This window comes from Anopheles cruzii, chromosome 2 (assembly GCF_943734635.1).
Source record: "Anopheles cruzii chromosome 2, idAnoCruzAS_RS32_06, whole genome shotgun sequence".
NCBI classification, from domain to species: Eukaryota; Metazoa; Arthropoda; class Insecta; order Diptera; family Culicidae; genus Anopheles; species Anopheles cruzii.
The window spans coordinates 39,215,298-39,230,077 of NC_069144.1; the positions used below are offsets into that span (position 1 = coordinate 39,215,298).

A 14,780-nucleotide genomic window follows, 5' to 3' on the forward strand; every position below is an offset into this window, starting at 1 on the left:
GCACGGGATAAATTATCGGCCGCATCGGTAGCATAAATAAACTCGAGTGCCTCCCCATAAATCCATCTTTCCCTCGTTAGCCATGGCACGTACCCAGACACACACACACCCATATGGAAAGAAGCGCGTGCTCACGGACAGTGCCACCATCAACATCCAGCTGTTGGTGCGTAACATGCGTGCTGCGCAAACCATTTGCGAGAGAGATAGGCGTTCGCTTTTTCCTTCGCTTGGCTTTGTTTTGGTTTCCTTTTTTTCTGTGTGTGGCCTTTTTGGGGAATTTCGACGATCAACTCTGCTTCCGTTTATTTGCTTGCTCCTCGTGTTCCGCCAACAAAACGTAAACTAAATGAAACGATCTATCTATGGCGTTATCCTTTTGCTTCCTGGTGGAATGCACAGCGGCCATGTGTGTGTTTTTTTTAAATGATAAACTCAATCATTTTCCGGAGGACGTCTTTCCTGAAACATAGGATCAAAAAATTAGAGCCTTTCAAGATCACGATCACGAGATCATCAATTCTGAGACTCGATAAAGCGCTTCCTCCCAAATGGTTCCTCTTCCTCTGTTTAATGGTTGCCGTTCGCTCTCACTGACCGTCGCATAAAGATGGCCGAGCGCAGAAAGCGGCGACGGATCGAAAAACATTTAAATTCTCCTCACGGTACGCAGCAGTGAATCAATGTTCCAGCCATCATCGGCCACCGGCTAGAGCGAGTTCAAGGTCATTAAATGGTAACCGGTTCCGATGGAAGAGGGTTCCGGTAGGGAAGTCAACCGGAACCGGAAGCACTGAACGAAAGTGTCGCGCTGGGTGGGAACAACAGTGGGCAGCATTCATCATCACGTTCCCGGTCCAGAAGCGGGAGGGTGGAGTTTGATTGACGGACGTCTCAAGACGTCTTGGGCTTCTCGGGCGATCGAAGATCGAAGTAACATGCGGATGTAGCGACAACTGTCAAACTCAAACGATTGTCAGAACCAACCCCACCTTAAATCCAATGACACGGAAGACCACCGGAAGCTGTGACGCTGCGGGATCAAAACAACCGTTACACCCCCCAATCCCGCGGTGACACACCCATCCACCTGTCACCAACCAAACACACACACACACTTACCTTCAGCGCGTTCAGATCGATATCGTCCAGCGAGCAATTCACCGACGCTGGCAACATTTGGTGCGCCATTTTGACGTCGGCCTCCCCCCGTTCCTCCGTGCGGGAAGACGCGGCGATTCACAGGCGGCCCCCTCTGTCGGCCACTCACTCACTGGTCACTGTCACTCCACTTATCGGCCGCCAACTACTGCACTGTGTCCGCGACCGGCTCCCAGCGGCCTCTTTAATCTCGCTTCACCGGAATACGCTAACTTTGATACCTTACGAAAGGGTTGCTACGCGCGGGGTGAGAAACCAGGAACAAAAAAACACACAATTGATGCATTTGTTTAGCGCGAAGCCTTCATTCCCCAAACACATTGTTAGAGTAGAGTGTGTGTGTGTGTGGCTGGGTGCGTGTCCAAGTATTCAAACAAAACGGACACAGCGCACGCACTTCGCTCTCTGACAGTAGGCGAAGCCCCATACACACACACACACACCAGCTAGCAACCAGCTCCTTGGAGAGGGATCCTTCAACGTTTAGTACACCGGCTTGCTGCTAGACTTGGTCACAATTCATGAACACAACAATACTCCTAGTTAATTTACTCGTAACACGCACACATCCACGAGCAAATCGACACTTTATTGTAGCGGAAGGAAATGAACAAATGCACACACACACAAACGCACTGCCGTCAAAGCACACTAGACGAAAGCCGGCCGGGCAGCAAAAAGCCAACAAAAAAACCACTCCTTGGTTCATTGTGAGCCCGCCCGAAGAGATAGGAAAAGTTCCGTGTGTGTGAATGAAAACGAAGAATGGGAAGAGAAATAATAGGCACCCGACCCCATCATCACCGAAGCCCAAGATAACCGGGAACCCGAACCGCACGATTTTCCTTATCTCTTGCACGGCTTAACCACCAGATGATGATGCATCGCACAGCAGCTCGCAGTAATTGAAGTTCGAAAGTTTGCTCGGTCGTTAATGTTAATGTCGCAAACTCACAAAACGAGATCGGTTTTTGGGAACACCGCAAATTTTACACTTTTCGCCGGTACGTCCGCCGCTCACCGAAAAGCGCCGAGCAACGGGCGCGGAATCAATCGATAACCGAGAGAGGCACAGAGAGAGAGAGAACACCCGAGCAAAACGGAGGAAAGCAGTAACGCGGTCGACAGTGTCTGCGTATATGAATGAATTAGATATGGCTCCAAGGGGGGGTCGGTCGCCCGTCACCGGCAATGGTGCAGCGGCGGCGCCCGGTTAGGAATTCCACGTAAGCCGCGACGGCACCTACACATGCGCTACACGCGCGCTGTCAACCCCGAAGCCGGGGAATTGTCATTCGAAACACGGCTCAAGGCGCTCGAAAATACGCCCAAGAAACCGCTCCATGCCGCTCGTCCGGATTGTGGCCATAGAATTCCTCCCGATAGGAACGAAAAACATCCTCGCACCTGGGAGAAACAAATAATCAAAGTGCGCCTGGGCGTGTGTGTGTGTACATTTTTTCACACTGCACATTCGTTGTGTGCGCGATAACGCAATGCATAGCGCCACCGTTTGCTTTGATTAAAACATTGCTCTCCACACCCAGCTCCAGCATAGCGCGAGAGTGGGGCGCATGTTCTATTCGCCTTCTCGCTCACACCTACGGCTGCCGCGGAAAACACCCATCGCCGGAGATACACAGGCAGCAGCAGCAGCTTCTCGCGAGCACGAGACGAGAGATCTCACCAACACACACCGAGCGCCGAGAACGTTGCGAGCTTTCGTGTCGTGTTGTGTGTGCTTTTCTTTCAGCCAGAAGAATAGCAGCCACTACAATGGAAAAGAAGGATTCAAAATTATTGCTTTGGGAAACAAAAGGAAGACGCAGGCGAACAAGGAACAGACAATCCCCGTCCTGCCGCTCGGACACGCGCGGCAGGTGGATGCTGTTTCTGCGAACCACACCAATGTTCCCACACACGAACACACACACACACACATATGCTAAATGTGCGCACTTTACAATCATCGAACCGGAGTTTGCTTCTTCTCTCGGGCCCCCTTGCAACATTAAAGCAAATTCCGTTTCCGCGGAAGCTTTTCTCTCGGCAGCGCACACCCACGACACGCGCGTGTTGATTGGAAGACAAATGGAACCCGAAAAATGTCCAAATTGCGTCAAGTACTCCACGTACTGCCACCACAGTTGGATGCTGAAGGACAACGAAACAGAGGATTTCTTCTCATATCCTTTCACTAGGCTTTGTGTACGCTCCCGTTTCGTCCGGGTCCTGTTTAAGAACGATTGGCACGGCACGTCAGAAAAATAAATCACAACGAAGAACTCCCAGCAGCACACACACACGGTTTCACGCAAAAAGTGGTGAGAAGATGACGATAGCACTGATATCCATGAAGACAAGCCGCAAAAAAGGAAGGAAACCCGTCGAAACCTTTGGATGAGAAATTACTTTGGTTCAACACTTGGCCACCATCATTATTAACACCGCACACAACACTCGAATGTCAGACGCACTCGGGATTTTCGTAGGTTGACTCGGGTTTGTTCGGGATTTTCGTAGGTTGACTCGGGTCGACCGAGCGAGAAAGCGGCCCCCGTCGAATCCTCGCGGCAAAGCGAGACAAATACTGTCTGTTGCACGGCAATACGGAAGCCAACATGACGAGCCGAAATCGCACACTCCGGGGAACTGTCAAACGGGTCGCCGAACGTCGCGTGGATGACATCGAGGCGTTACTCGGATGCGTTACTGTGGAGAAATTGGTTACCGTTTCTCATCGATAAAAATGCACTTCATTGCTTCAATTTATTAATGTTTTATTTGCATTGAATTAGCATTCATTTTACAATGTACATTAACCGAACTTTACACAACTTACACACCCCCAGTCGCTCAACTCAAATCGTTACTGGCCGTTAACAAAATCCACAACTGCGATACGGGTTAATTTAAATGCTGTAACAGGCTAAAGGCATTTTAAACCACTTTCGTGCGACGCAACGGGCGGAAGTTAAACAAACCACACACGGAAAGCACGGAAAGGAGAGTGGGAGAGCGAACACGTGGTTGGGTTTTAAAATTTCGTCCACTTCAACTCACTTCATACCAGTTCCCTAAACGGGTGTAAAATGTTAATGTAGTGTGTATCGCCTTGCAAGTGAACCGTTTTGTTGGGTAGTTTTTAAACGGCTGAAGTCGATGGTCGCTGTGCGATAGTTGGAGAAAAAGATTTACCAAGGATTTTCAATCTATCGCCGAACGTCGCGTGGATGACATCGAGGCGTTACTCGGATGCGTTACTGTGGAGAAGTTGGTTACAAAACCGTTTCTCATCGATAAAAATGCGCTTCATTGATTCAATTTATTAATGTTTTATTTGCATTGAATTAGCATTCATTTTACAATGTACATTAACCGAACTTTACACAACTTACACACCCCCAGTCGCTCAACTCAAATCGTTACTGGCCGTTAACAAAATCCACAACTGCGATACGGGTTAATTCAAATGCTGTAACAGGCTAAAGGCATTTTAAACCACTTTCGTGCGACGCAAGTTAAACAAACCACACACGGAAAGCACGGAAAGGAGAGTGGGTGAGCGAACACGTGGTTGGGTTTTAAAAATTCGTCCACTTCAACTCACTTCATTCCAGTCCCCTAACCGGGTGTAAAATGTTAATGTAGAGTGTATCGCCTTGCAAGTGAACCGTTTTGTTGGGTAGTTTCTAAACGGCTGAAGTCGAAGGTCTCTGTGCGATAGTTGGAGAAAAAGATTTACCAAGGATTTTCAATCTATAACATTCTTCTTATACAAAGCTTTTCTTTGATCGGTTTAGTTAGTTCGTTTATCGTTCGCTAGCCTACGGAGGAAGTGAAATAGGAAAACTTAAATCCGATGTTCTACATCGCGTAAACATGCTTAATGTTGCGCAAACACACCATTGTAGTGGCTGCCTCAGTTTCGCGGTACTTCATATAACTCATCTACGAACCACTTCTATGCGCTTCTGTTTGGAGCTTTTTTCCAATTCAATTCAACAAACGGTTTCTACCGATGAAATGAGTAGATATTTATATATGTACAATGAACGAGTTTTTTTTCTAGCAGATTTAACAAATATTCTCACAGTGCGCGTAAAATGCCGGTCGGTTAGAGATCGTTGTTTCTCTCTTGTTTGCCAGCGTTATGATTACTATTTTCGCATGAAGAAGATGCGTCTGATTAGTTTGTTTATGTTGGTACTTTTATCAATGATAATTTGTTAGTTCGTCTAGTTGTGTGTTTTCATCTGCAGCATCGTTTCCTTCTGCGTTGCTGTTTCTCGTAGGAGTCTATCCGTTTTATGCTAACCGTGTGCCACGCGGTACTACTTAATCTGTTTTCTTATATGCTTCTATGCGGCCTCCTCGATTTGTAATACTGCGTAGGATATAATTATTTTCCGTTTTGTTTTGCTCTATCATGTAGTGGTGTTTGTTTTTATTCATGAACTGGGATCTGTTTTCCACTGTTTGCCGTTCATCGTTGAATCCATATGTTTTATTAGTTGCAAGAAGTTTTCAACATGTCTTTGTTAAAGTACTGAAAAGCCAAACACTTTCGTTTGTCCACTAGGTAACGTTTCCTTCCTTTTTATGCAAATCGAGCGTAGCGAGAATAAAAAAGATATCCGCACCAATCGCGGTTGCAGAAGTCAGAAGATTGAGATTTTTTTAACACGTTGCATGTTCAGTATTGCATCATTGAAAGCCAACTTGAAGCAGCAAAGCTCGATGCTGTTTTAGGTAATTAGTTTGGTGCTATCTCGGAGACAGGTAGATTTTTTGTGCATAAATTTTTGGGTTATAGGTTTCACAAGTTTCAATGCTAATGTTTGTCATCGTCACACGGTAAATTGTTGGAGTCGGTTCAAATTTTTATAATTAGGAAGGAGAACTGCAGCCGAGTTTTGCAACTCGACACTATCAAATTCATGTACAGCATTCTTTTTCCACGAACCTTGAAATTCACAGTGAACGGAGCTTAGCTATTTCTGTACACCAAATGCTTCTGGCGTTCACTTCCTCATTCTGTTAGTTTGCATATACTCGTGGTTACGTAGATTGGCACTTGATATTTCCATTTTTTTTTATCTTTTCTCTATTTTTAACCATTCGTTATCGTTCAAAAATTGAACGCACCTTGAATGGGTGACTTATCGGGTCGCTTTTAGCGTACATTTCATAGTGCAACATAATACATTGGAAGATAGAGTAGTACTGTATATTAACATAGTTGGAAAGTTGAATACAATTCTTTTCAGTTCTTTTCCTAGCTAAGCAGAAAGGAAGGCAAAATGACACGAGGAGTTCGAATTCATGAAGTAATCTGGGAGGTGGCCGAACGTTTCTGAATTTCAAATACTTAACATTACGTTCGGAAAGGCGATATGATAATAGGTCTTCGGCATGGGAATTTGAAATGCTATTGAATCTGAGTAGATAAGGTAGGGAGATATTCTGCGATAAAGAGAGATAGGAAGAGAGAGAGAGCGGTCTAAAAGTACTGATTAGTGTTAGTAGCAAATAGGTGTGTGCTAAACGGGCAGATAAAGTTTAACAGCTTCGATTGCATTTCCCCGATGCTTCTTAATATTCTACTGCATCCTGAGAATGGACACGTCGAATGACCCGAATCGGGAATGGTCACTCAACAAGATACAACTCTCTAAATTCATTAGCGTGATGAGCCGCACATTGTTCGAATAAAAAGTGATTATGCTCCTTAATAGTTTCGGATTTAAAAATGGCTCTAAAAAGGGATACTCACATGACGTATGAGATTGCTTTTGTGTTTGCTTTACAGGAGGTCAAAGGTTGATCGTGGTTGGTTTGAAGATCGATTGCTCCACACACACACATACACACATAGCGCAGTAATACGTTGGTCATAGGTAAACGGTTAGTAGAATATTGTTTTTCGATTTTCCCTATCGGTTTTCGGTTGGTTTTTAACAGCAGTAGATTGCATCCTATTTTGTTTAAAACTGCACCGTGCCTTTTCTTTCGTTCGTTCGCATCGACGGGAAAGCTTCACTCGCACTGGGATTGATTACACATGTTTTGGTTGTTCGGCATGCTCACTTTGAAAAGTTAAAATACGAAGATTAATACTAGTGGGTGCTTGCGGAAGTCGATAGCGCGTTTTACGAGTAGACCCTTTCTTTGCTCTGCTTGAAATGCGGTTGGGTTTCATGATTTTGTTTTATGCGATTGATAGGTTTGGAAGTTTCAAGTTCATAATTTATCTTTAGGAGTTTGCAGGAAGTTGCAAAACTGAAACGTTAAAAGAAGTGTTTAGCGGCGATATACTTAAACAGTTGCCAAAAAGTGACATGTTTTCGAAATATTATTTGGCTTCAATTGGGTTTGGTTTCGTCTTGCCGGTTTTGCAACAAACAAATGAGACCCCTGCTTTATTTGGCCTAAACAACAACAAGCTCGATGCGTTGTACATGGATGTGCACGTAGGTTTTCGGTGATTAACGTAAACAGATAGTGTTGCGTATTGCATGATGCCTTAAAAACCAGGACAATGTCAAGTCCCTGCACGATAATGTGGTTTTGTGAAGTAAGTGTCACGTGGCTTTCGGTTGTCATTTGATGTGCTGTTTGTAGTCCACCGGAAGTATTAGGAAGTCGGTATGAGCTGCGTCCAGGTGCATGCGTTGAAGATTTAATCCCTAACACTAATAGTTTAGTTATAAGTGGTTTTCTGTTTGTTTCTCTCCTTAATGGCCTGTGTCCCACAACATGGCGAGAGTTCACGTAACAATATATAATTTTTCAAATTCGCTTTTTAAAACTTTTACGTTAACTGTTAGTCTGCTTACCAGGGCCGGGTGCTGTATTCCGGGTTTCATAGGCAAAACGATTATTTCCTATTTTGCCTTTAAATTGTCAGAACACATTCATTATTGGTTTTGACCGTTGTGTTTGCATTCCTACAGCCTAGAAGAGTGTTATCGGCAAACATTTAGAAAACAATGCACGGAAACACGCATGAACTCGTAAGGAAAGACTATTAAAATAGCTTAATTCGATGGAACATTTGCCAGCAAATTTAAAAAGGCACATGTTATTCTAACCATTAAGAAAAAGAAATAAAAATGAACGAATGGATTATGATTTTTTTCTACGATAACTAAATTGCACCACTGTGGTGGGATACAGCTCTTTTCGAAAATTTCAAAATCATAATGGAATTCGACAGAAAAACCTTAACGGGTACTAAAACATAAACACACGAATGTCATTTTTATTGAAGTTCATTTTCAGACAAAATTAAAACATACAAACATAAATATGATCAAACGCGCGGAAGCGGATAGTAATGACGTAACACACTATTGGAACCATTAACGTTCAACATTGTTTTTTTATCGTCCGATCGATCAACCATAAAATTGAGCTCCGTGGGTAACTTTAAACCCTGGCGAAGCGTTTGGGAAGTAATTACGATGCTTTTTAACAGCGAGAAACGTATCAAGTTTCAAGCATAAATAGAAAACTAACCTTCATTCGATGCAAATAATTAGAGTGCTAACATTCCGTTGTAGAGAAGAGATTCGTTAAAGTACTGGACTGGTTTTGGTCAGTCTGATTCGAGCACGATTTTTTGCTCCACGCAAGCCATTGTTTTAATGCTTGTTTCAATCAGCATTTTCCTCCTTGCCAAAAACAACGAACGTACAAACATAGAAACACAGAGATAGTACACAAACATAGTTAGAAATAAACCAGGACGATGCACAAACAAAGGTAAAGCAGAGCCATCGCTCCGTTCAACACTTTCCATACAAAATAGTCTTACTGCGGGCATTACTGTTCCTTGTGCGTATAATAAGTACGGGCCTTGATCCTTTTAACCTCTTCGGTTGGCTCATATTGCACTTCGACGAGCCAACTAAGGGAGAACCGCTGGGTTCCGTTACCACGTGATTTCGATTACCATTGCTGCGCAGCCGTTACTCGCGTGCTGCCTTCCGCGATGTGGTTGTGCGTGTTTGAAGTTGTGCTTGGTTTTCTCCTTTTTGTTTCGGCCCCCTGAACTGCTCCGACGAGCAGGAAAAGTGATTGTTTTGACTATATCATGATTTTACAACCTTTTCATTTTGTGCTTCCTCGTCCCTTAACGTTCACTGAGACGATGCACCATTCACGATTGTTCTGCTGCCATCCGCGCGTTCCGTTACGTTCTCTTCTTTCAACTTGGAGTTGTCAACTTGAATCGTTGTGCTAAAAAGAAACCCCCTGTTTTGTCGCGACCACCTAACGTCGATCGGCAGCAGCGATTAGTTTTTACTTTTCGACGTCGTACTGCTGGCCGCTTCAAGGGCAGCTTTCTGTAGCTGCTGCTGCTTCTTCGAGTTCGCTATCTCGGACGCGCTGAACGTCCTACTTTTCGGTGGTGGCGCAGGAAGGTGCATATAAAGTGGATCACGCAGCCGCCGCAAATCGTGCTCGATCTCTGCGATCTGGCGTTTTATATCATTATACTCGGCCAGATTGATGCCCGCTTTCTTCGCCGCCTTGTGCAGTGTAATCAGATGCTGGCGATCCTTCACGTCTGGTAGCAGATACTCCTAGATTTAGAAAAACAACGTCAGCACGTTTGTCATCAACAATCAATGGCAAAATCTTGACGACGTACCTGCTTTGTTAGAACGAAATAGGCATAGGCGGCCATTGCTGTGCCGTACGTGACGAAGTATGTCACCGGTTCCATAATGTCCCACGAGTACTCCCACCAGGTGAGCCGTGCCAGCACACCGAACTGTACCGACATCAGACCTAATCCGACCCAGGTTAGGGCGTTCGTCCTACGCGCTGCCTTCTGATCTAGCTCTGACTTTTTCTAAAACGATAACAAAACAAACATTTTTAAATATCGTTCCCTGCGGGAACAGGTAGCAGCAATGTGGCATTACCACTTCCAGTGGGCCAAGCTTTTCGTTCAGCTCTTCCAGTTTGCCGTGAAGTTCGCGTTCCTTGTGAACCTGATGCTCGCCCACGTGTAGAGCCTCGTACAGCTGCGTAACATGGCGAAAAAGAATAATTGAATTAATTTATGTAGCGCAGAAAGATACAATAAAACTCAATCTGAACACAAAAGTTAAGGATCTCGCATTAAAAAGGTGCGATTGATGTGATGTGATGGGAAAGATCCATTAGTTCCTTAGAGTTCTACCACTTCAGGAGGTTTAATTTATTCGATACGTCCGATTAATTAGAACCCGATTAAATTACGTCGGTTCACGCTCTGAAGGACCCTCTTTGTGGCAAGAATCCGAGAAGTGTAAATGGGTCCCACGTCCGATAGTTGAGTCGAAGTTTGTTTGCCGTTCACATCCTTATCGAGCGTTCGTCCTACGCGCTGCCTTCTGATCTAGCTCTGACTTTTTCTAAAACGATAACAAAACAAACATTTTTAAATATCGTTCCCTGCGGGAACAGGTAGCAGCAATGTGGCATTACCACTTCCAGTGGGCCAAGCTTTTCGTTCAGCTCTTCCAGTTTGCCGTGAAGTTCGCGTTCCTTGTGAACCTGATGCTCGCCCACGTGTAGAGCCTCGTACAGCTGCGTAACATGGCGAAAAAGAATAATTGAATTAATTTATGTAGCGCAGAAAGATACAATAAAACTCAATCTGAACACAAAAGTTAAGGATCTCGCATTAAAAAGGTGCGATTGATGTGATTGATGGGAAAGATCCATTAGTTTCTTAGAGTTCTATCACTTCAGGAGGTTTAATTTATTCGATACGTCCGATTAATTAGAACCCGATTAAATTACGTCGGTTCACGCTCTGAAGGACCCTCTTTGTGGCAAGAATCCGAGAAGTGTAAATGGGTCCCACGTCCGATAGTTGAGTCGAAGTTTGTTTGCCGTTCACATCCTTATCGTGAAAGGGGTCACAAACTGATACGCAACGTGTGGTTTGTTTGTACGGTCGAGCTACAAATTGGATCGCTAGTGGTGCCGATTAACCTCGAGGAGCCCACGTCTGATAAACACCCGTCGGGATGGGCCTCCGCAAAAAGGTGTATATTTGACCGGCTTATCTTCACGGAACAGGATCGTGGGTGGTGTTGAAATATGAAACGAAGGATGCTAAACTGTGGCAACAGATTAAACAATCTCTCCGTCGTAACGCTTTCAAAGTCTTTAGGTGTGCGTTCTGTGGGTTGCTTTAAGCAGCGTTGTCTCACAGATGATTTTCGCTTTAACATAAAGTTTAACATTTGTAGTTTTTTATAATGCTTAGCGAAGAACTGGCTCAAAAATTCTTCCACTAATGCATGAGAGCAAATAAAAACTTGCGGAAAAGGCACAACAAGCATGAGTACGCTCTCATGTGAAATGCATAATGAGCGAGTTACACTTCACCTATTTAGCTTCTCGTGCACTCTCGCTGTCGCATGAATATCCATCAGAATGCAGCAGAACTGCACTTTAATCCCTGAAGTTTACCAACAGAGGACCGCGAGATGACCTCTGGCCAACCCACGGCGTGTGTAAAAAGCAAGAAAAATCAATTTACCACTTCAACGGCCAGAGTCCCGCTACATGTGAGTGTTGAGATGGGTTAGAAAAATTGTATACACTAATCCGCTGGGACCTGGACTATGAGTGTATGGAACGGGTCGCGTCCTTTGCGTCCGTTTTAATAACGTTTTTTGCGCAGAACCTTACCTGTGCTACGAGTGCCTGAACATCCCCTAGTCTAGTAATTTCTTCTGAGGTAATTTTTTCTCGTTTCGGTGGCTTCACGTAGTATTGTCGGTCGTTTAGGTGCAGCCTGGAAAAATGAGAATGGTGGAATTGGGTGCATAAGAATAAATTCAGAGTATTTGTTGGCATTTGTTGGTTGGTATTGGTTTGTTTATGGGAAGTTCAACATATTTATTTTTTCAAACTCGAAATTAATCTTTTATAATTTTGTTCACTTGTTGTATTGTTCGATTGGTTTGCACGGTGTAGATTTAGTCACAAAAAGGTCGTTAGAACACGTAGGAAGAGCTTGATTTGTTTCTTTTCTAACGATACAGGCAACGGTCGGAAATTTAAATACTGCACAAAACGGCAAAGTTACTCACCCGCACTGAAGCACACTTAACACGAGTGGAACTTGTCAAAACAAAATGTTGTCCTATTCTTTCAGGAAATTCACTTTTAATCGTCGCTCTCGCGCGCGCCAATGTGACCAACCAGGCGTCTCCATCGGGAGGAAATTGGAATGTTCTGGTTCCCTGCTCCTAGGCTCTTCACGCGGCTGCAGCGACACGTTTGCTTACTTACAGTTTCTTACTGTTGAACTCGTTTCCCTTTTCGCTTTTGGGCTTGACACATTTTTCATTTACATTTTACCGGCACACTTGAGGTAATGATTTTTTCCGCTGGCAAACGAGCGCATTACCCTACACAAAGCCCGATGCGCGGTGCTCCACCTTCCGGGGGAAGTCTTTTTGGGCCGAGGATTCCGGTGTTTTATTTTTAGTATGTTCCAGGAACGCCCTCTCAAAGCCGTTACTGAAACAGTGGAACGGCGATTTTCAGTGCCTAATAAAAAGGATACACAAAATTGTACATCCGATGGAAGGGTAAATTGATTCGAATTTCCTTCCACCGAATGCGTTATGGTGCTTTTTGAACAGGCAAATTGGCTTTCCAATTACCGATTTGTTTGTAGGCAGCTTCATATCTATTTGATCAATTTGTTTTACAATTCAACAGAACGATCAGGACTTCATTCGCAAACCTTCGTTCACCAGGCTACACTTCCTGCATTTCCGATAAATTGAAAAGCCCGCTATTGCGCCGTGCGCAGCAACAAGTACACTCAGTTTGGTTCGTGATAGCGCACACCGGGAACATCGCACACTCGCCACTCGGTGTAGTGAGCCTGATGCAGCCCAAGCATTGACCTAAATCAGTCAATCATGAACCTCTTCTTCCGGCAATCAATTAAATGGGAATGTCGGCAGCGAACACAGTTATGAGCGAATCTTGAACGTCGAGCATATTATTTCCGGTTTGAACTTCGATTGAACCGTATTCGATGGAAGCTCGATTGGGTGGCTCAGTTGGCTGGATTGTGTTAAGCCTCACTGAGACTTCGGAAGTCCTTCATCTCACCGGAAATGAAGCAAAGGGGCCAACGGTCGGAGATTTTTTTGCCTTCCACCAGTTGGAAATTATGCCATGGGGCATCATCTCTGGAAGGGACGAAATTGGCCTGTCAATATGATGAAACGGAACAAAATATAAATCTCTCGGCACCATGAACCAATCCATCAATTGATGTGAATTAGTGTGACACCGCTGAGTGATGTGCGAAGAAAAAAAGCAAAACAAGTGACGGATTAGCTCCGATTGCCACGGGCCAAGCTAATTAATTTAATGCGTCACTGGAGTGGATATAAGTGGGATTACGCCCGCAATCAACAGCACACAGCGCCAGTGGCGGTGGGTGGATATCGTTGTACCGGCAATATCATCCACTCATTCATCGATGATGATGATGATGATAGAAAAAGGAGAGATCCGGGCAAAGTAAACCCCAATGTTGCTTCTTGACGTTCGAGTGACACTTGTGCGAAAGTACGCTATATTGATGTTTGTTCACCGAGGATACGCCGGTCACATCCTAGGACAGGAAACCATCGTAAGCTTGATGCGGTTATCGGTAGCTAATGATATTATTTTCTGAACAAGTGTTTCTTTTAACTGGCTTTTCGTTCCCTTTTGCAATAAGTTTGTTTCGAAAGGACAGAAGCAGGTATGTGCATATTATATAGCCTGATTTATTAACATAATAAACATTTTATTATATTTGATGTTCTTATTTTCTTATTAATTCCTTTAAAAACGGATATTTCTTTACTAAGGTATTTTTCATTATTATCCTATATGTTATGAGAGTAAACGAGTAAAAGAGCAAACAATAACGCTGAAGAAGTCTAACGATTCTGAAAGAATGAATGGTTGCAAACGTATGATGAACGCTAATTTTGAAAACTGTTTCCTGATATTCCATCCAAAAACCACGATCATTAACGATGTTAACCTGCTTCTGTTTGTTTAAGTTGCCGGGACACCCGCAGACGCGCATTTACGAAACACATTTTACCGCTGTTTTGTTGTACTCCACTAAATGCTACACATTCATTAGCTACACACTTTTGTAGTGCCAAAAAGGCAATCAATCTTTGTCCTCTTCTGTGTCACGAGTTGGAAGCGCAACAGATTCGGAGGCCTCATGACATAATTTTTCAAAGCGATCAATCATCATTTTCAACGTTTATGCCAACGCTCAAATGGTTGAGAAAATCAGAAATCCCGTGATTTTCCGGGAGCGCTCGCCGGCCATGTCACTAGCCGCATGAGAAGAAAATTAGGACGTGTAATAATTTTCCTTCGCTTACTCTTCCATAAACTGGCCACGGGCCAATGGTTTCAGCGACACCTGTTGTGTGGGGCACCACCACGACAGCCTATTACAAGCAGCCGACCCGAACGATGACGTTAGCAGAAACCGGCGCGAAAAGCGAAACCGTTTTCCCACCGGGGCAAAGAAACTAATTTTCCTCCCGTCGATCGAATGCACCCGA

At 44.3% G+C, this 14,780-nt stretch overlaps 2 protein-coding genes across 2 annotated transcripts in view; both read right to left on the reverse strand.

Annotated features, from left to right (window-relative positions):
• Window positions 1-1,206, reverse strand: part of LOC128268410 (serine/threonine-protein kinase mig-15) — a 39,190-nt gene extending 37,984 nt beyond the window's left edge. Inside the window, exon 1 of the mRNA XM_053005488.1 lies at window positions 1,123-1,206. Coding sequence (XP_052861448.1) covers window positions 1,123-1,191 — 69 coding nt within the window. The 5' untranslated portion in view covers window positions 1,192-1,206. The remainder of the gene's footprint in view (window positions 1-1,122) is intronic.
• Window positions 1,207-8,495: 7,289 nt separating this feature from the next.
• The window catches only part of LOC128268717 (calcium uniporter protein, mitochondrial), a 92,161-nt gene continuing 85,876 nt past the window's right edge, over window positions 8,496-14,780 (reverse strand). Inside the window, exons 4-7 of the mRNA XM_053005912.1 lie at window positions 11,863-11,968; window positions 10,645-10,746; window positions 9,821-10,024; window positions 8,496-9,752 (exon numbers count right to left, since the gene is read on the reverse strand). Of these exons, the coding sequence (XP_052861872.1) occupies window positions 9,462-9,752; window positions 9,821-10,024; window positions 10,645-10,746; window positions 11,863-11,968 (703 nt within the window). The 3' untranslated portion in view covers window positions 8,496-9,461. The remainder of the gene's footprint in view (window positions 9,753-9,820; window positions 10,025-10,644; window positions 10,747-11,862; window positions 11,969-14,780) is intronic.